Below are 22,867 nucleotides of genomic sequence, written 5' to 3' on the forward strand. Positions count from 1 at the left end.
CAGGAGAACGAAGTTGAACCGTATCTCATACCACATACTAAAATTAAGTCCATATTTGTGAGCCATGTATCTGGGAATAGAAACTGTGCCCAGATGCATAAAGAACACTTGAAACTCAACAATGAAGGGGCAAATAGACCAACTAAAAATGGTCAAAGGATTTGGACATTTCTCCAAGGACAATATAAATGGTCAATAGGCACATAAAATGTTCGACATCATTAGTCATTAAAGAAATGCAAATCGAAATGACAATGAGATACAACTTTATATCCACTGGGATGTCTGAAATAAAAGGCAGCCAATCACATACATTGGGAGGATGTAGATACACTGGATCCCTTGTATGGTGCTTGTGGGATTGTAAAGTGATGTAGCTGCTTTGGAAAAGAGTTTGGCAGTTCCTCAAAATGTTCAGCGGAGGTACCATCTGATCTAGCAATTCTACTCCAAGGTATATATCCAAGAGAAATGAAAACGTATGCCCATACAAAGCCTTGTACATGAATGCTGATGACTGCAGAACCCATAATAGCCCAAACCAGAAACAATGCAAATACCATCTACCAATGCATGGATAAACAAAATGTGATATATCCACAAAATGGAATATCATCCTGCAATAAAAAAGAATAAAGTACAGATAGCCAAACCTTGAAAACAATATGTTAAATAAAAACAGCCAGACACAAAAGGCCACATACTGTATGATTCCATTCATATAAACTATGCGGAATAGGCAAATCCATAGAGACAGAAAATACACTGCAGTTGCCAGGGGCTGGGAGGAAGGGGGAATGGAGAGTGGCTGCTAATGGGTATGAGATTTCGCTTTGGGGTAAAGAAAACATTCTACAATTAGTGGTGATGGCTGCACAACTTTGTGAATATGCTAAGAATCACAAAATTATATACTTTAAGAGGGTAAATTTCATGGTATGTGAATTATATCCCCATAAAGCTGTTATAAAAATAGACTAAAGTTAAAATAGGAAAAAGTCAACAGATCTGATGACTTGAGAAGTAAAATACTTGTTACATTACAAACATGGTAAACTGCCCTGGCTGGTTTCGCTCAGTGGATTGAGTGCGGGCCTGCAAACCACAGGATCGCGGTTCGATTCCCAGTCAGGGCACATGCCTGGGTTGCAGGCCAGTTCCCAGCAGGGGACTCACAAGAAGCAACAATACATTGATATTTCTCTCCTTCTCTCCTTCCCTTGCCCTCTAAAGATAAATAAATAAAATCTTTAAAAAAACACATGGTAAACTATACAAACTGGGAAGTGTTGCACCACATGCCAGACTTCGTGGAACTGAAGATTCTGCCAATTGCACCATTAATTCCTATGCGACTAAGGAAGCAAACTTCCCACGATGGGGATTTTCACAGAGGTGTCTCACTGAAGCTGGAACACCAAGACCACATCCTCCGTAAACCAACCAGGGCACAGGAGAGTCACGTTTTCCAACCTTGGGGTAAACAGAGCACAAGCTGGTGTTCACACAGCTTGCAGGCGGGTGGGGCAGGGGAAAGTGGTGGTGGGAAAATGGAGACAACCGTACTTAAACAACAATATATACGTCTCCATATTGGTTTATCGATTGTAATGATTGTATCACACTAATGCAAGATGGTAATAATAGGAGAAACTGAATATGCATATATGTGTGTCTGTGGGGTATCATGGGAACTCTGTATTTTCTGCCCAATATGTCTGTAAACCTAGAACTGCTCTAAGAAAAATAAGTCTATTAAAAAACCTTCACTTAGAAAAATAAAACAAACCCCCTCCCACTATCTTATGGTTGATCTTAAGCAAAATATATAAATAACAAAAAACCCTTAGAGAATTTACTTTAACGTGTCTCAATTTGAGACCAATTTTAAGATAGCACTGAGATATGTGAATGTAAAACAAAAATTTTTCCTAGAATATAAAAAGGTTAAAAAAAGGACAGATATCTTTAATATAAAGAATTCATATAAATCATTTAGAAAAATAATAAACACCTAATATAAATGAGCCAATACCACAAAGCTCAANTTCTCTCCTTCCCTTGCCCTCTAAGGATAAATAAATAAAATCTTTAAAAAAACACATGGTAAACTATATAAACTGGGAAGTGTTGCACCACATGCCAGACTTCATGGAACTGAAGATTCTGCCAATTGCACCATTAATTCCTATGCAACTAAGGAAGCAAACTTCCCACGACGGGGATTTTCACAGAGGTGTCTCACTGAAGCTGGAACACCAAGACCACATCCTCCGTAAACCAACCAGGGCACACGAGAGTCACGTTTTCCAACCTTGGGGTAAACAGACCACAAGCTGGTGTTCACACAACTTGCAGGGCGTTGGGGCAGGGGAAAGTGGTGGTGGGAAAATGGAGACAACCGTACTTAAACAACAATATATACGTCTCCATATTGGTTTATCAATTGTAATGATTGTATCACACTAATGCAAGATGGTAATAATAGGAGAAACTGAATATGCATATATGTGTGTCTGTGGGGTATCATGGGAACTCTGTATTTTCTGCCCAATATGTCTGTAAACCTAGAACTGCTCTAAGAAAAATAAGTCTATTAAAAAACCTTCACTTAGAAAAATAAAACAAACCCCCTCCCACTATCTTATGGTTGATCTTAAGCAAAATATATAAATAACAAAAAACCCTTAGAGAATTTACTTTAACGTGTCTCAATTTGAGACCAATTTTAAGACAGCACTGAGATATGTGAATGTAAAACAAAAATTTTTCCTAGAATATAAAAAGGTTAAAAAAAGGACAGATATCTTTAATATAAAGAATTCATATAAATCATTTAGAAAAATAATAAACACCTAATATAAATGAGCCAATACCACAAAGCTCAATTCTCAAAGGAATGACAAATGTCTAATAAAAATGAATAATGGTTGAGCTTCACCAGTACTTAAGGAAATACAAAAATAAAACCACCAGATAACATTTTTTACTTATCAGAGTAGCATAGTTTAAATAGAATAATTCTGGCTAAGGGCTAGAAGGGGTCAGACTCTGTGGAAGTCTGTGGTAGTGTAATCTGTTTCTGCTGTAATGTGTATGTGCATTTTAATGCCCTAGTGCTCCTTCTTGAAATGCATCCTAAAATAATAATCATAAGTTTGGACATAAAATTCATCTGAAATGATGTTCACAAAATATCAGAAATAGAAAAAGTAGAAACAATTTAAATGCCCAATAATGAAAAATATTAAATGGATTATGGCACACCCATATAATTTTAATGTTATATCACAATTTTATTGTCTACATTTTTGTATCACAATTTTAAATGGTGTCTTTGTTGAATATACAATCATAGGGGAAACAATGTGATAATATGTGAAAAATAAAGGACATACATAAAATTGTACACCATTCTACTCCAATTTTTATGTAAATACACAAAGCACACAAATAAACATTGATAAGAAATATACCAAAATAGTAGTGGATATTCCTGGATTGTGGGATATCAGGTAATATTTATTGTTCTCTGAATCTTTTTGTAGTTTCCAATATTTTTACATTGAAAGGGTTTTACGTTCATAAAAATGAACTCAAAATGGATTAAAGACTTAAATGTAAGACCAGAAACCATGAATAGAACACAGGGGAAAAAACTTGCCATTGGCCTTGGCAACAATTTTTTGGATATGGCACCAAAAGCAAAAGCAACAAAAGGAAAAATAAACAGGATTACATCAAACTTAAAAACCCCTAATAGCAAAGGAAATAATTTAAAAAATGAAGGGACAGCCTCCAGAATTTGAGAAAATATTTGCAAACCATATATCAGCTAAAGAGTTAATATCCAAAATATATAAAGAACTCATATAACTCAAAAGCAAAAAACCAAATAATGTAATTAAAAATGAGCAAAGGATGTGAATAGACATTTTTCCAAAGAAAACACACAAATGGTCAACAGGTGAAAAGATGTTCAACATCACGAATCACCAGGGAAATGCAAATCAAAACCATGAGATATCATCTCTCACCTGTTAGAATGGCCATTAACAAAAGGACACAAGACAACAAGTCTTGCCAAAGACATGAAGAAAAGGAAACCTTTGCACTGTTGGTGGGAATGTAACTGGGACAGCCACTATGGGAAACAGTGTGGAGGGTCTTTGAAAGACTAAAACTACAACTACCATATGATCCAGTAACTCCACTTCTGGGTATATATCCAAACACAATGAAATCGTTATCTTGAAGAGATACCTGCATGCCCCAATTTACTGCAGCAGTATTCACAATAGCCGAGACATGGAAACAACTGAAGTGTCTACTGACAGATAAATGAACAATGAAAACATGATGCGCATACAAACAACATTAAAAATAAGGGAATTCTGCCATTTACCACACCATGGATGGACACCGAGAGCATAGGCCAAGTGAAATAAGTCAGACAAAGACAAATACTGCCTAATCTGACTTATGTGTGCATTCTACAATAGTTGGACTCATAGAAACAGAGTAGTGGAGTGGTTACTGGGGGGTGGGGGAAATGGGGTGATGCTGGTCAACGGGCACCAACTTTCAGTTATAAGATAAATACATTTTGGGGGCCTAAAATATGGTGTGGTGGCTATAGTTAACAGTATTGTATTAAACACTAGAAAGTTGCTAATAAAGTAGATCTTGAATGTTTTTAACCACACACACACAAAATGCGTAATTATGTGGGGTAACTTAATTGTGATCATCATTTGCAATATATATATATATATGTGCTTAAAATCAGCACATCACATACATGCTTATGCAACGTTATATGTTAATTACATTTCAACAAAACTGGAAAAAATTAAAAGATTGTAAAAAGAAATTGTTTTACTTTCTTCTGGTCAAGATGGAGGTGTAGGTAGATACATTTTGCCTCCTTGCACAACCAAAAGAAGGACGACAACAAATTTAAAAACAACAAATTACCACAACTGCCAGAAAATTGAACTGTATGGAAGTCCAACAACCAAGGAATTACAGAAAAAAAACATTCATCCAGACAGGTAGTAAGGGCAGAGACAGACAGACAGCCAGGGCAGAAGGGACTCTGGCAAGGTGGCAACTGGAGGACAGGGATGGATGAGGTGGCAGCTGGCAGTCCCACATTTATGTGCAGATAAACCAGGAGGAACAACTGGGGAGCAGGACAGGCTGCACACAACCCAGGGTTCCCACACAGAAAAAGAAAGCCTCAGAAACTCTGGCTGAGAAAACCTGTGGGGATTGAGGAAGTTGCGAGAGAAACTTCTGGCCTCACAGGAGAGTTCGTTGCAGAGATCCACAGGGTCCTAAGTCTGCCACCCAGAATCAGCCCAGCAGAGCCCAAGTTGCTTGTGGGAATAGGGGGAAGTGACTGAAAGATGGCTGAGAGCCCAGCAAGCAGCATTATTCCCTCTCAGACTCCTTCCCAACATACAGCACCACAACGTTGCAAAGCAGGTTGCCCTGCCCTGGTGAATACCTAAGGCCCTGCCCCTTACTACATAACAGGTGCACTGAGGCAAAAATATATGGCCCAAATGAAAGAACAGATCAAAGCTCAAAAAAAAAATAAAACTAGGCAAAGAAGAAACAGCCAACTCATCAGATGCAGAGCTTGAAACACTGGTAATCAGGATGCTCACATTAATGGTTGGGTATGGTCGCAAAATAGAGGAAAAAGTGAAGGTTATGAAAAATGAAATAAAGGACAATACACAGGGAATCAACAGTGACAGGAAGGAAACTTGGACTCAAATCAACCATTTGGAGCAGAAGGGAGAAATAAATATTCAAACAGAACAGAATGAAGAAATAAGAACTCAAAAAAATGAGGGAATGCTTATGCACCTCTGACAACTTTAAATGTTCCAACATCTGAGTCAGAGGGGTGCCAGAAGGAGAAGAGGAAGAGCAAGAAACAAAGGATTTATTTGAAAAAATAATGAAGGAGAACTTCTCCAAACTGGGAAAGGAAATACACTTCCAGTAAGTCTAGGAAGCTCAGAGAGTCCCAAAGAAATTGGACCCAAGGAAGCACATACCAGGCACATTATAATTACATTACTCAAAATTAAGATAAGGAGAGAATATGAAAAGCAGCAGGAGGAGAGGAGATAGTTACCTACAAAGGAATTTTCATAAGACTATCAGCTGATTTCTCCAAAGAAACCTTGCAGGCAAGAATGGGCTGGAAAGAAGTATTCAAAGTCATGAAAGGCAAGGACCTACATCCAACATTATATCACTGAGTTCTTATTAAATAAAATGTTAAAGGACTTTATCAAAGAAAACAATGATCAATAATATGAATGGTAAAATAATAACAAACTCACAGCTATCAACAACTGAACCTAAGAAAAACAAAAAAGAAAACAAACTAAGAAAACAACTAGAACAGGAACAGAACCACAGAAATGGAGATCACATGGAGGGTTATCACTGGGGAGGGGGAGAATGGGGGTAAAGGTACAGGGAATAAGAAGCATAAATGGTAGGTATAAAAAGACAGGGGAAGTTCAGAATAGTATAGGGAATGGAGAAACCAAAGAACTTACATGTATGACCCATAGACATGAACTAAGGTGGGGGGACTGCTGGTGGGGGGGGGAGGGTGCATGTCAGAGGGGAATAGAGGGGAGAAAAAAATGGGACAACTGTAATAGCATAATCAATAAAATATATCTTAAACGTATTTTCATTAACAGAAATCCTCAACAAGTATTATAAGAAAAATCTGTTATATAAACATAAAATATGAACATCCTACTTTTTCATGTTTGTGTGGCTAATTTGTCACATTTTGTGTTATGTAATTAGGCCACAGGATACCTAAATAATAAAACAACATTGTAATAATAGGGTTATTTTTTTCTTTTGATATAGTTTAAAAACTTAATACATGAGTGATACATATCTATTGTGGAATACTGAACAAATGCTGATGTAAGAAAAAGAAAGCCCACACAAACCCACGATGCAGAGTAACTAATGTTAGCCTTGAGTTTAGTTTGCTTTTCTGGGTCCTCCCTAATGGTTTGAGTTAGGGTATAGGTCTGAGGTCCTTCTTCTTTTTCTAATGTAGGCATTTACAGCCTTCACGGCACCTCATGTTATTAGCATGTATATTTTTGTTTCCATTCATCTGTAAGTTTTTTTAACATCTGTACTTTCCTCTTTGACCTATCGGTAGTATGTTATTAAATTTTCACATATTTGTAAATTTTCCAGTTTTTACTTGATTCCATTGTGAATGGGGGAAAAAAGAGAAGGTGATTAAAAAGCACAGACTTCCAGTTATAAAAGAAGAAACAGGGATTCCATATCCACCACAGAGAATATAGTCAATAGCATCACAATAACTGTGCAGTGACAGATGGGCACTGGACCCCCTGTGGTTATCACCTGTAAGGTATGACCATGTGAATCCCACTAGGTTGTCCACCTGAAATTAATCTATCATTGTATGTCAACTATAATTAAAATAGGCTTTTTTATTTTTTATTTTTTAAGATTTTATTTATTTATTGTTAGAGAGGAAGGGAAGGAGAGAAATAACAATGTATGGTTGCCTCTTGTGAGTTCCCCCCTACTGGGAACTGGCCTGCAACCCAGGCATGAGCCCTGACTGGGAATCGAACCTCGATCCGGTGGTCGCAGGCCTGCGCTCAGTCTGCTGAGCTACACTAGCCAGGGCTAAAATAGATTTTTAAGATACATTTTTAAATATAATTTCAATCTTTTTATTCTTAAATTTTTCTCCTTTTTATTGGATTTATTGGAGTGACACTGGTTAACAAAAATTATACAGGTTTCGGGTACACAACTCTACAACACACTCTGTACACTGTATTGCATGTCCACCATCTCGCATCAAGTCTCCTTCCAGCACCATTTATCCCTCTTACGTCCTCCCCCACCTCCCCTCGCCCCCTCCGCCTCTTGGCAATCACCACACAGTTCTCTAGTCTTTTTGTATTTATTGAAAGTGTTCTGTGATCTGACATGGTCTACCCTGAAGAATACATCACAAGAATAGCTACTGTGAACATTTTTTTATGTCCCATTAGAATTTTGTCCTGCATTTAGGTATGCAGACCATTAAGTATTTATAAGTGTGAATAAATCTATAAGGACTAAGTGTTCCTTCAACATACCATTTTTGTTTGTTGTATATTATTCCATTGATTATATCATGCTATATTTAACCAACATATTATAGGGTTGAACATTTAGGCAGTCTCTAAATTTTTCCACTACAAAATAGGACTTTAACGATTATGACATCAACAAATACCTGACTGGGATACTTCACATAATCACTATTGGTTACTGCTTTCGGGAAATAAATAATCGAAACTCTTCCAATAAAATCTAGCAAAAATACACATAATGAAGTCAGCATGTAAGTGCAAAAAAGTAGAAAGAAATTCATGAGAATCTTACCTTGAATTTTCTTGAAAACCCTGGAATTCATAAACTTTAGAAATCTGTCTGCATAAAAGCTTGGTCTATGAACCGAAACAGTGTCCTGAAAAGACAAATCAGGCGTCATGGTTACATCTCAGACAGTTTGAGCCAGAGGGAATATCTACGCAATTGGTCTCTCTCAGCCCACGGCCTTATTAACCTGCAGGTGTGGATGTGGAGAGCCAGGTAAGAACAGGACCCAGGACCTGGGCTGGGGGAGGAGGCACAAGACTCAGTCTGCACAAAGATTCTAGATACAATGAAATAAAGCACTAAAAGGACAGGTGAGAGACACAGCAAAAAGACTCTGCTTTATAAACCCAAACTACTAATCCTTATTCCATTGTGTGCCATGAGGGGTTTTTAAATTCTTCTTGTACATACAGGCAGCCAGTGCTTCAAGTCACCTTGTATGAAGGGTAATACTTTCAGTCAGGAATACGGTTTGAGGATACAAACAAGCAAAAAACAATCCCAATGTAATGGTGATATCAGAGAGGGAGGGAGGGAGGGAGGGAGGGAGGGAGGGAGGGAGGGCGGGAGGGAAGGAAGGAAGGAAGGAAGGAAGGAAGGAAGGAAGGAAGGAAGGAAGGAAGGAAGGAAGGAACAGTGGGCTGGTTTAATCTACAAGTAATAAGGCGCATAGATGCTGGGAAGATTCCCAGGAGATAAGGCTGACTGATGCCCCCCATTACACTGAATTATCTATCTACTGATGAGGTTGAATCCCCTTTAAATTGTTAACTCAATTTTTTCCTGCTTGGTAGGAATCTTTAGAATGGAAGGGCTGTTATTAAAAATCCCAAAAAGGAAATGGATGAAGCAGTTAATTCTGTATATTTACTTAGTAACCATTTGTTTGCTGTCCAAAGTATATAATCCTAGAAATACTGTATTTGCTTATATAATGCTTCATTTTGATTCCNGGTTTAAACTACAAGTAATAAGGCGCATAGATGCTGGGAAGATTCCCAGGAGACAAGGCTGACTGATGCCCCCCATTACACTGAATTATCTATCTACTGATGAGGTTGAATCCCCTTTAAATTGTTAACTCAATTTTTTCCTGCTTGGTAGGAATCTTTAGAATGGAAGGGCTGTTATTAAAAATCCCAAAAAGGAAATGGATGAAGCAGTTAATTCTGTATATTTACTTAGTAACCATTTGTTTACTGTCCAAAGTATATAATCCTAGAAATACTGTATTTGCTTATATAATGCTTCATTTTGATTCCAGGTTATAGATTACAATAAGAAAATTTCTAAGAATTTGTTAGATACCATAAACCTCTGCAGTGGGGTTGGAAGAAAAACAACACATCGGGCTGAAGGTTGAGAGACTTGGTGCTGGTGTTTGTTCTAACTTTAAAAAGCTGTGTGATGGTGGGAACAGAGTGTCTGTGTTTTTTCTTCTGCAAAACAGGGCGCGAACAAGAGGCGCAAGGATACTCTGTAATCAGCATGGTATGAGGGAAACTGGACAGAGGAGCCCTCTTTGGCCAAGCCGTAACGGTCCTTGGACTCTCAGTGGTGCCACCCACGTGGCGGGAAACTTCAGTTTGACAGGCCCTTTCCCCAGGCCTCTGGCAGCTCCTGTCTGTAGGGGACACAGGTGCCCGACGAGTACAGTGATTTGGAAATACCTGAGGGAGCAGGGTGACTAAGCCTCAGCCCTGCTTTCTAAGAGAGGTTAGACTGGTTTTCTTTGGTATGAAGAACCAGTGTTTAAATAAGAGGCACGTTTGTTAACAGACAATAAGTCTTAATTATTGCTTACAATTTCACGAGTATATAATCAGCACAGAGAATGTCTTTTAAAAAACAAACACCAAAAAAAGATATGCTGTAACTAGACAAAGGCGGGGGCCTCTCAGAAGCATCTGACCCACAGAGGACTAGGCCGTGGAGACGAGCAAGCTCGTCTGGCAACAGTGAATTAAAGGTGTCTCTGAAAACGGAAGCGGGCGCTAGAGGGGGTGGTCCCTCTCCTTTCCACGCACAAGGCAGTGTGAAGTCTCGACTTTTCTCAGCTGAAAGGGAAACTAATTTTGGCCTTCTTCAAGAAGGAATCTTTGTTCTGAATAGTTGGCCCAAGTTTAATTCTTAGAAACCAACTCGTGAACCTGTTGTTTACAAGTGCATTCCAAAGGAGGCCCTTCCTCAGTGTGCGGACAAAATGCAGATTTCATGCTGAAGGACCGGTCATTACTGGTCTTTCTCAGAACCGGGAAGGCGGTGTTCCTCTAGGACAGCATCTATGATTTGTCCTTTTCCCAAGGAAAGCATCTGCTAACATCTTTTAAAAATGTGTGCGCAAGTCTTTGACCAATATATTCTTTGGAATTGTCACTTGAAATTATTAACTGAGGAAGGCTGTGGACAATGAATGTTCTGTCAGCAGCAGGAAGTTCAAATGTAACATTTAGACAGGAAAATCCTTGTGGACACAAGGGGAGGTGGTGATGGGGGGAGGCAGAGAGAGAGAGGGAAGGAGAGGGAGAGAGGGAGAGAGGGGGAGAGAGAGACTGCTTCTTGATAACTGTGTGTTTCTGTTTTGTCAATTCTAAGACAAAAAAACATTCTCTTATTAGTCAGCTTTGTGACTGATATCTACAGGACATGTCATGTATAAATTCCATAACAAAAGCCTTCATGTCCTATGTCCTTATTATGTGTTAGGCATGTTGAATACCACAGTGCATTCTTTAATTTTCACATTAGTCCTATGAGGCAGGTACAAGGTGCTACAACTGCCCCCTGGTACGGGTGGGAAAACACCCGTAAAGTACATGAATAAACATGTACTTTATTCAAAGTACAAGGTCTGTCCGGGGCAAGTCCAACTAGTTGGTAATATACTGAGAATGCTTTGTGTGACATCGATGTAATCTGGCTAAGAGAGGCCAAATAATAAGCAGTATTTCTGGACCACATGGCTAGTGGTGTGGTGAACACAGGGTTGAAATCCAGGCTATCTAATATCAAAGTCAGGTTCAAACTTCTCTGTAGTTTGGTCTTGTGAGAACTTTCAACTGTCCTACTGATCTTCCCAGTGCTTTGGAAAAGTCTCCATTTTCTCATGACTATTTTATATTAGGGCCCTTCAGATTTCACACAGAAACAAGGTATCATTCGGGTTTTGGCCTGGACCTAGCCATGAGGTTGCATGTCCAGTATTTGAATAGCTATCCAAATTTATCTTATCTTTGTTCTTAGAATTGAACAATCTGCAAGCAGGATTCTGAATTTATGAAGACCCTTGTTTCCTCTCCAAGTCTAGTGACGCAGCTTTGTAGACACACAGAGACTTTAGATAGTCTCTGAGAAACGGAAAAACGTACAGTTTAACACGGAACAGAAGCCACTTACCCCGTCATAGACCAGCGCTTTCCAGGAATGTTCTAACTTCTTCATTAACCTAAATGTAAACAAACAGAAAAATAAAATGAGAATGTAAAATCACTCACACTTGGTGAATTTTCAGAATCTTTTGTTGATTTATTTTGAAATAATAAAAGACTATGTCCCCAAATTTCTTACCTATATGATTGCAGAATGTCAATAATGCCCATAAATAAAAGCAGTTTTTCTCCCTTATGGCTTTTAGCTGGAATTCCTCCCATTCTGTTGATAGAGCAAAAGAGAAAACATTTTGTAATATATTATAAGAATAGAAAGTAAAAAATCATTCCTAGTAAATAAAAATGGACAAGCTCTCAGAATTCTGGACTATCTCTCTCTTCATCATTTTTTTTCCTGGTCTCAGTTAATGTTTTCTTGGGAATCCAGAATCATGCACTTCCCAGAAAGTATTTTAAAATATTGTTTTTAAAATTGTTGTTCAAGTACAGTTTTCTGCCTAAAATATCGCTTTAAAAAAATGTAACACTTTTACATATTCACTATGAGGTTTTGAAGTAAAATATAGCAAAGCACAAAAAAAGAATATAAAAGGAATCCATTCCTAAGAAGCAAAGATAACCAATAAAATTTCTAGTATGTTTATGTATACATATATATTTATTAATCCATAAAAATGAGTATTTTATGTTCCAGAATCTGAATTTTCACTTGCTAAAGGATGAACATTTTCTCATACTTAGCACTACTGTGCTTTTTAATGACTGTAGTATCTCACTATATTGATAGAGAATAATTTGTTCAATGGATTATTGGACATTTAGATGGATTTATAAGCAAGAATTTTTTTTAATGTTTAATACATATGAGTTTCCTTTGTCAAAGTGAAATACGCATGTAGTTAGTCATTGTTGAAGAATCGTAGAAGATACTCACTTACAACCAAGGCAAATTTCTTTCTTTTTATCTCCTTGCTCAGCTGGTACACACACGTGATACAGTTAACCATTTCAATAATTTTCTTTGGTTGTAATTGTTTCTGTTAGTCAATACACACTTTATACAATATGCGAATTAATCCTGAAGTTACTGTCACATCTGGCTGAAGGGACAGACTATACGTGCGGGGGAGAGGTCCAGAACAACAGAATCTTCTTATGCAGATAGGAAGCTCAGAATTGGGAACACAATTTCTATCATGTATTTCCTTAATACATGTTTATCCAAATTCAAAGTACATGAATAAATGTGTACTTTATTCAAAGTACAAGGTCTGTCCGGGGCAAGTCCAACTACTTGGTAATATAATGAGAATGCTTTGTGTGACATCGATGTAATCTGGCAGAGAGGGTTGGAATGTGTATGTGTGAATAATGACAACTTCACTGTACTAGTCAGTGGGGGCAGTAGACACCAATGAGTGAGCATGTGTACTGTGTGGCCATTGTATTAAAATGACTGAGTGAGTACAGCAACAAATCTGCATCAAATTTTGCGTGAAGCTTGAACATTCCTCCACAGAAACTATTTCGGGGATTCAGAAGGCCACAGCTATGGGCAACTGGTGATTGGCAGCTTCGTCATGACGTTGTACATGCTCATGCATCACATCTTGTGCAGTTTTTTTTTTTTTTGTAAAACATCAAATCAACAGGTGACTCAGCCCCCCTACAGCCCAGATGCAGCACCCTGTGACTTCTGGCTTTTCCCCAAACTAAAATCACCTTCAAGAAGGAAGAGATTTCAGGACTTCAATGAGATTCAGGGAAATATGATGGGGCAGTGGATGGTGTTTGGAAGAACAGTGTGAGGCCCCAAGATGCTACTTGAAGGGGACTGAGGTATTATTGTCTTATGTACAATGTTTCTCGTATCTTCTTCAATAAACGTCTCCATGTTTCATATCGCATGGCTGGGTACTTCCTGGACAGACCTGGTATGATGGGTGTTTTGAATACGTAGTAAATGAGGGTAAAAACATTTCCAGCCATCGTTTAAAAATGGGGCCATTGGAGGAGGGGAAACCCATGTGGGTGAAAGGATGACAATAAGTCAGAGAACTGCTACTCATCTAGTTACTCACAGAACAGAAACAAAGCCTGGCTCGGGTGGGTGCTGGCAATATCGAGGGGAGCACTTTGTCAAGTATAGGATTGTCTAACCACTACGCTGCACCCCTAAAACTAATACAAAATCATACCGAATGTAAACTTTAATTAAAAAATAAAATTAAAAATAAAAAAAGGAAAGCAGAGGGCAAGAGGGGAGAGACTGGGGTATTTCTTCTCTGTTCCTTCCCTATTTCAGTCCAGGGCTCCAGCAATGACTGTGTCCCACACCCACACTTTGCTCTGGTACCTGCTCTCCACAGACCATGGGGCTCTTCCCCCTGTCCCTTTGCCTAGGAGTGGGTCTAGTCTTGGAGCACCTGAGTAGCTATTGCTGGCATTCCTTTCACCCCTCCTCTCACATGAGCCCCTGCATTAAAGTCTCTTCACTGGGGAAAAAAAAGAAAGACAGAAAGAAAGAAATGAAGCCTGGCTTAATTCATTTTAGCTTAAGTAGGAATCTATTCCCAAAGAGCCACCATGAGCAGAATTGCATTTAATTATACTCATGATGTGGGCTGCCCCAACCCAGAGGCTTGGTGGCAGGTGGCAGCACTTACGTGTCCGGGTTCTCTGTGATGACCCCATCTCCAGATTTCCCTGGGCCCTGGATGGATTCCATTGCTGTGGAGTAGAGAACCTTCTGCATCCCCGGCCGCTTCGCATCAGGCACACTTTGTGAGGTCTCCTCTTCTTTCTCTTTGGGGGAATGGTCTAAGATGTGGATTCCCAACAAAAGGCTATAGTCCATGATCTTGAAGCTTTCCAGCACCTGAAGAAGAAAAAGTACCAGAAGGCTGGTCAGCTCAAGTGGCTTGTAAGTCTCATCAACGCAGAATCAGAGAGCCGTAAACACACAGACACACAGGGCCTGGCCTCCTCCCAGGGGGTGGTTGATAGAGGGAAAATCAAAATAAAAACATCTGAAATATTATTAGGTCATATGCAATAAGGATTATCACAATGGCTCCGAGATAATATTTTTATGCAACTCTAACGCAAACACATCTTTTCCAGATCATCCAGGAATGTTTCATTAAATAGCATTTATTGCACACTTTCCAGGTGCCAGGAACTAAGTGGTTTACTTGGGTTCAATCCTCACAACTCTTTGAGCTATGCAGCATTATCGTCTGTATGTTACAGGTGAAAACACTGAGATACAGAGATAAAGTAATTTGGTCAATGCCACACAGCTTGTAAGTGGCACTGCGGGGATTTGAAACCAGGAAGTCAACTGCGGCATCCAGGTGCTTAAGCCCTAGGGCAGAGAAACCAACAAGCAATGGCCTCTACAAATCTGTACCCTCCTTGGCATGAGACTCGACGGGAATATGTTTCTGTTTACATTCTCTTCTTAAAATCTTAACCTTGCTGGAGTCCAGTGGCCTTTTCAAAGCTTGCCTTTCAAAGCTGTCATTTGGTTCTGTAGCAAAGTCTTTTTAAAAATTATGATCTCAACAAAGAACACGACTTATTGCTTACTTATCCACTTAGCAAACAGTGGGGAAGAGGAAGAATGAAAAGTAGTTGGATGCAACAGAGAGGTAGTGATGCTCGGGCAGGAAAGTGACAGAAACAAGGTCAAGGTAAGAGTCAGTCAGCATGGCTTTTGAGTGCAGGTGAGCCTTTGACACTGGGGACCCTGCTTCAATGGGGTATTTCTCTCAATGATAAAGTTTTTTCTTGTAGTTTGCATATATTCTCCTCTGCAACAGAATTCTTAGTGCCTGGCATTTCTCACACAAAGCTGCTCAGGAAATCAAAGCAGAAAGTAAGACCAGACTGAGCGGCAGAACAGTAGTCTCCAAACAAACGCGTACATCTGTCACTGTACCCTTGTGAGGAAACGCCATTCAAGAATCGGAGTCTAGAGGTATTGGTTTAACCTGGGTTTGGAACACCCAGAATTTCTTACAGTTCTCATTTTCCCTCAGCCTGACTGCTTTTGGAATAGACATCTATGGTACTATGAAGAGGGGTCAGGCCTGAGGATGCACATACCTGTGGCTGCCACACCATGCATACCGTTGGACAGCAGGCTCTGTGAACAAAGCCATGTGTGGCCTTGGAAACACATGGTTATTCTTGGGTCTTGTACATCTTTGCTGTCAATGAGGAAAACTGAAAGCGGGCTGCAAATAAGTATCAGTTGTTCCACAGTGTTTACCCTTCATCTCTCAGATACGAAGCTGAATACGTTTGGAAAGGAGGCAGGCAAGAGCTGAGAGGAGAATCTTACTTATGACGTTTAGGCCGTAAAACTTTCTAACTCAAGTGGTAGCAATGCGGAACCCGCTTCCCTAACCCAAGGGGGAGTGACTCCAAGATGGCAGAGGAAGAAAAGATGATAGGAAGACCCCCTTCCCCACTGACCCAACACGTAGGCATCAAACCCATGGACTGGTTATGAGTGCCTTACCCCTCCCCAAAGTAGCTTGGAGCCCTGGAGGCAAACAGGACAGCTCTGCGTTGGGGTTGCCAAGAACCCAGCCCCTTAAAAGAAAACACTAACAGACATGTGAAGCTTACTTCAGACAGAAACAAGGGCAAATGGGCCTGAGGCCTTTACTTTTCTAAACCACACTTAAAGGACGGTTCGGGGACTGTGTCCACTCAAGAGCCCCTGTAAACCTGCCCAGTGATTGCCACCTTCAGGCGCCAGTTTCCCACTCACACTTATCAGTGGTAGTGAGTCCCGTCTCAGATGTTGGATAAAGACACAGCACGGGCTCTGCGACCTTAGGCAGGTTAAATCACCTCCCTGGGCTTCAGTTTCTTCCCCTGTAAATGGTGACAATAATATTACCTACTATGTGTGTGCTTGTCAAAACTGAATATGGTAATGCAGGTAAAGTGCCTAAAAAACTGAAAAATTTCCAGCACAAAGAAGAGCTCAATTAACTGCTAGTTATAATCATGATAGACTACATGTCACGGTGACTCATTGCTCATGCTAGTACAAGAGAAGGTAAGTATCAGTGAGAAATAAACACCCCTGGAGTGTTACTTTTTTTAAAACTTTTTTAAAAAGATTTTTATTTTTTTATATACCTTTAAAGGGAAGGAGAGAAGGAGAGAAATATCAATGTATGGTTGCCTCTCATGAGTCCCCTGCTGGGAACTGGCCTGCAACCCAGTCATGTGCCCTGACTGGGAATCGAACCTCGATCATGTGGTTCACAGGCCTGCGCTCAATCCACTGAGCTACACCAGCCAGGGCTACCTGGAGTTCTACTTGTGAACTAAAAAACTGATGGAAATCCAAGAAAACACAGCTGCATTTCTGGCTCTCACCAGTACTCTTTCAGTGAGTCCTGTTCTCTTTGAAAGTGGTGATGGGTACCCAACAGTACTGTTTGGATGTACCACAGGAAAAGGTCAGTGGGCAATACAGTAATTCTGGTCAAGGGGCGATGAAATGATGGTCTTGTGATCTAAGGGAACACTCTTCTTTTTCACTGGCAAAAACCACAGCCTTGTGCCCTAGTGGCTCAAGCTACCCATTGGTAAGTGTTCCCTCAATGTGGTGAAATGGCTTCAAAATCCATTTCCAACCAGACCTAGCGACAACGTGGTGAACGTCTCTAATGGGCATCTGGAGGGGGACAGCGAAGCAGGTTAAAGACCGAAAGGCACTCCTGATACCATCATATCTATTCCACTTTGTTCTGCAAAGCATCCACAAATTAATTCTGCTGGTCAAAAGCTTTCTTTAGAAAGTATTTTTCTTATATTTTTAATGCACTGTTCAATCGGAACCACTTGGTTTGTACTTGAAGTCTCTTTTCCTGCCCAAGGACAGGCCAAAGAACACATGTGCGTTTTATAAGTGATAAAAAGCTAGGCTGTGGTCCAATTTTAGCTGTTGATGCCACCCCAGATGCTTTAAGTGGTCAAATGTTCATCCTGGTTTATTCTTTTAAAATAAACTTCAAGAGAAATTAAGAAAAAGCTACACCTAATTTTTAGAAAGGGCTTCATTTTCTCTCTACTCTTTAACTGGATTGTCAGCATCCCTGACACAGGGCTGAATTATCCTTAGGACGGCAGGCGCCTACTTTGAGAGTGAAAACCTTAAAAACTATCAATTCCAATCCCATTGTGTGGAAACGACGTGACAGGTTTTGGCCTAGGCAAAGTCACCATCCACGAAAAAAACGTAAGAAAAAGATAACTGTATGGGCATGTATCTTAAATCAAATGAAAAAACTTCTGTAATGAAAAATTCAGGGAAAAGATTTTAGTCACAAACATGGCAGATCTGCATGGATGAAGGAGTTCTGTTATTCATAACCTTCTAGTTCTTTAATTAAAAGAATCTATAAATCTTCCAAAATCTTAACATTGTAAGCTTTGAAAGTATGCAACATTTTGCAACATGACAACCGCCGATCAGTCTCGTCTGTCACTCGGCACATGTTTTTTTTCCCCGGAATGTCTGTCTGACCTAGCTGTTGTTAATGGATTCTGTTTCTGTGCATTTGTTATGCAAAACACAGGTTATAGAGCAAACGCAGGTGCTTTTCCATCTAGTTTGGGTGAGACTCAACTTCCTCTGTTGAAAAAAAATGAAAGCAAAAAATGGTTCATAGACATATGTACAAGTGCAAGCAAGTTGGATTACCATAATGCTTTTTATTGTCAAAGCCAGATTTTTGTCTCTCTTTTCAAGGACTATTTTAAGTGAATAATAACGTTGGAATGTAGTAAAAAAAATTCAATGTCAAGGCAGATGGTATAATATCCTGAAGACGTGCTCGAAATGATCTGTTCCTAAAATAAAACCATCTTCTCCAGGCTCCAATGGCCAGTGGTGCATCAGGATACTCCAGTCACATGTAGTTCCTGTAGATTCGGGGACATAATGGAGCAGATGCTCTGACACAGAATGATAGACACTTCCATCCTCTCTTCACGGCCAAAGGTCATAAGAGTAGCTGGACCTCCTTTTCCTCTTCCAACTTCTCTGGCACACTCCCTAACCCTGCACACTGTTACCGTCCTGCTGCTAGAAGGAGCGAGAGTCTGCCTGGTGGTTAGGACTCCATGCTCTGGGGCCAGCTGGCTCCGTGTGATGCATGGCTCCCCCACTTGCTTGTCCTTGGGCAAAGATGTAACCCCTCTGGGACTCGTTACTCATTCTGTTCAGGAGAGACAATAGGGACACCTACTTCACAGAGTTAGTGTGAAGGCTGAATCGATCCACATCAGGTTTTAGGACAGTAACTGCCATACGGGAAGCAGCCAATGAACATCAGCTGTTCTTGCTGGCCTGTTCCTCCTCCACCTGCAGTATTGGTCCCGGCTGACAGCCCTCCTGGAATCGCCACTCCGCCTCAGCTGTCTTGCCTTCTCTGGGTTCTTTGCCTATTTGTTTTCCCTGCCCTTTCTTTCTGTAGCCTAAAGGTGTTCATCAGAGTTCTCTCTCATCAACTTTTTCTCTCTCTACTTTTCAGTACTGATATTCACTTACTCTTTTGTGGGAAAGTCATTGTGAGTGTGTAGTCTGTGCCGGGCACCGTGGAGGTTGCTGGATCTTCAGGGGTAAGTAAGACAGTTAGTTACCACCCTCGAAATTACACAAGCCTGAATTACACGCTGAAATAGGCCTGGGAAGAAAAACCAGGATGCCGTGGAGACACCGCACATGCAGGCTTCCTACTTATGACTGGGAAATATTTCAACAGTGCAGGTGAGAGGAGATGATACTTGAAAGACGTGGTGGCAGAGAAGTTCAAGAGGGAGGTCGACAGACTTGAGAATATTCAGAGGTAGACTCAATTACCATCTGTCTCTCTACAGACAATCCCTAAAATGTTATCCTTGGTCTGAATTCACTCCTAAGCCCCAGCCCTATACATTTCCAGTGGCCTTCTGGACATTTCTAAATTTCTGTACACTGTCTTGCTGCCGCCCTGAGCTTCAATCCGCACCCCCCCCCCCACACACACACACAGTTCTTTTTCCCTTACTTCTCTTGTTTTATTTGAAATAATTCTAATGTGGATTTCAGACTCCATGGCTCCTTTTTTTTTCTTTAAATTGTCTAATTCTGCAGCTTCTAGCATTTTCCTTCTCCTTAATGTGCTGATTTCAGATTCCTTTTTTTCTCCTTTCTGATCCATTCCTGACACCCTCATTGACCAGGTCCCATCACACCCCCTCTCAAAGCAGTCAGCCTCTCACTACTGCTCAAAGGTCCCACTAATGCACCTCCAGCCAGCTTCTCTGTTATTTGGAAACAGGCCTATTTCAGGCAAGTCAAACTAGAATCCCTTAATTACCCCTGCACGTGCCCTGAAGATATAAGCCCTGCTGTTTCTTCTGGAAGTTTGTTACTATCTTTTAAGATCATACTGGTTTTTCAAAGCCTAACTTAACTCTTATCTCCATGAAAATTACACTCATGATCTTAACAAAATGTCAGGGACGTGTCTTTCCTCCAAAAGCCCAAGCACATTCTCGGTGTCCCTCTATGGAAGAAAATTTGATCTCAGGCAGTGACTACATTTTTCCAACCATATACATAAAAGAGTGCTCCACTCACCAAAGGTTTGTTTCACTTTGTGCTCCTGACTGGGCACTCTGAGCATGCTGGAAATGTGTGTTTGTTACACTACTTTTTGTGAGAACAAACAAGGAAATACCAAAGTATTCAGCAACAAGAATGTACAGCATTCCATCTATGTCTTCAACATGATAATATGATCTCTCCCTTCGCACTATAACAATGGTGGTGAAAAATCTGCAGCATTTACTGTGGTTATCTGCTCTGTGCTGTCAGAAAAATAAGATAATAGTCAGGGTGTTTTCAAACCTACCCTCACGAGCGGTATTTATGCATGCTGTGTTAAGGGCAAAAAAATCCAGCTGTGATATACAGAGACTCTTTTGATTTATTGTTTTGTATGCACACTAAGTGGCAGATAAAAGGCAAACTTGTTTTGCTATAAACTAGGCTGAGTGAGCTTGGAGTCTGATAAAAATATCTCTTTCTCTCCAGGAAGCCTTTGCAAGGAAAGTGCGTGCGTCATTGGTTGGGTCACCTGCAAAGACCTTGAACCACCCAAGAGATTCAAGGGTGCTTGGTGCTTGGTGCTTGGTGCTTGGTGCTGGCCGGAAGGAGGCTCTGTTCTGAAACACATCCCAGGGCCTCCTCTGCCTTCCTGTCCTTTGTCTCTTTGCTTTTCCAATATGTAAGGAATGCAAATTTAAGTAGGCATAAAACCGAGAAAGGTGACCAAATAAATCTAAAAGAATTTGCAAAAACAGCCACATTTAAAAATTGGTACCCAGCACCAAAAGATATTCAGAGTGACAAAGACAATGCAATCCAAGTAATCTAAGTGATGCTTCATGCAAAATGGACAGTAACCAGAGGGGAGGTGGGAGGGTATAATGGGGTGAGGGAAATGGGCGGTGACAAGCCACACAATTTTAGCTGGTAAAGCAGATGGAAATAACTATCCAAGGCTTAGCCTAGTTATGGCAGTGATGTGTTGTTCACTGTGTCCAATGTAGTGACTTAGAATTCGGAGCTATGCTGGATTGATCTGCACTGACACTTTCTTTGCTCACTTAAAACGCTTTAAGCAATAGACATACTATACAGGTATTAGGAATGGCCATCAATCATTTCAAAAGATTATACTGAATATATGAGCAGATATTTATCAGCTTCTGTACAGGCTGAGTTTTGGATTTTTTGTTTATAGACACTTTGTTCCTACAAATGAGGTTGTCTTAATGAATTACTTAGTAAACACATTTAAAAGTAGTATTTTGCACTAACACTGCCAAGTTTTCCCCCATTATGAATCTTCTAGTTGGCTTGATCATGAGTGATTTGCGGCTTAATTAACAGCCAAGAGCCTAGAGGCTGGCCAGCTGCCCAGTGAGACTCAGAGGCCACTCTGTGTCCAAACTTCCACATCTCCTTCAGCATATGAGATGAAATTCCTGAATCCTCATCACTGCCCACTGCGGCCCACCCCCTGTGAAGAACTTCGTCTCTGGGTAAACACCCCCCTTCCCCTCTCCACTTTGCTCTGACAGAGAGAGGAAAGAAGAGTGGGAGAATCTGTCCCTGATAAGTAAGACTTTGATGGTTGGAACTTAAACTTTAAACTTAGGCTTACTAGAGGCAAAGACCATATCCTATTCATTTTTGGTACCTGCCACGGACTTAGCATAGAGCTTGAGGCACAACAAGAATCCAAAACCATCTGTCAAAGGGCAGGATTAACTCAGTAGGTGGGTAAGGCAGGTTTGTCAAATGCGATTCCGGTGGTGGTTTGGAGCCAGAGAGGTCAAGCCATCCATGCTCGGGGACCATCAGAGGCTCCAGAGGGCAGGAGAAATCTTAGGCCTAGGAATGTCCCCTTGGGTACCGAACAACTTACAATTTAAGAAGAAAGGCAAGTGTGTACCCGCGGGGCAAGTTTTAAGGAGTGACAGAAAACCTAGGTTGTGCAAGGTATCACTAGAAATTAATTCTTTGGGGCATTATAATTTACTTCTAAAACAGTAACATATGTATTTGGTCAAAATTAAAGGAAGTGTAAGAGGGTAGCTCAGGGCCACTCCCCGCTCCCAGGAGGGGATGGTTTCGGGTGGCAGTGGGATATCGTACGTGGAGGGGCCTACAGCAATGTTCTCGTCTCTGGGGGTTGTTGTCATGTGATGGAGAAACTGGCGTTTCCAAGGGCGTTTGCCTACAAGTAAGGGTAACGAAAGAGGGATCATATTCTCCAGCCTTGCCCAAGAGTTCGACTTAATAAAAAGACTACTTAAATTCAGAGGTAACTATTTACACCAGAAACGACTGAAATATTATTGGTAACTTTAAGTTTGGGGAAGCAGATTTTAGTGAGCAAGATTTGTGGTAAAAAATAATA

General features: G+C 40.4%; 1 protein-coding gene across 2 annotated transcripts in view; it reads right to left on the bottom strand.

The window, feature by feature from the left end:
* PIP5K1B (phosphatidylinositol-4-phosphate 5-kinase type 1 beta) overlaps window positions 1-22,867 on the bottom strand; it is a 319,864-nt gene that overhangs the window by 88,580 nt on the left and 208,417 nt on the right. For both annotated transcript variants that reach the window (XM_037061705.1, XM_037061706.1), the window contains 4 exons: window positions 14,528-14,739; window positions 12,040-12,123; window positions 11,869-11,917; window positions 8,476-8,560 (listed from right to left, as the gene is read on the bottom strand). In XM_037061705.1, the coding sequence (XP_036917600.1) occupies window positions 8,476-8,560; window positions 11,869-11,917; window positions 12,040-12,123; window positions 14,528-14,739 (430 nt within the window). The remainder of the gene's footprint in view (window positions 1-8,475; window positions 8,561-11,868; window positions 11,918-12,039; window positions 12,124-14,527; window positions 14,740-22,867) is intronic.

This window comes from Sturnira hondurensis, unplaced genomic scaffold (genome assembly GCF_014824575.4).
Source record: "Sturnira hondurensis isolate 20B ecotype Veracruz unplaced genomic scaffold, ASM1482457v3 Scaffold0013515, whole genome shotgun sequence".
Classification (NCBI taxonomy): Eukaryota; Metazoa; Chordata; class Mammalia; order Chiroptera; family Phyllostomidae; genus Sturnira; species Sturnira hondurensis.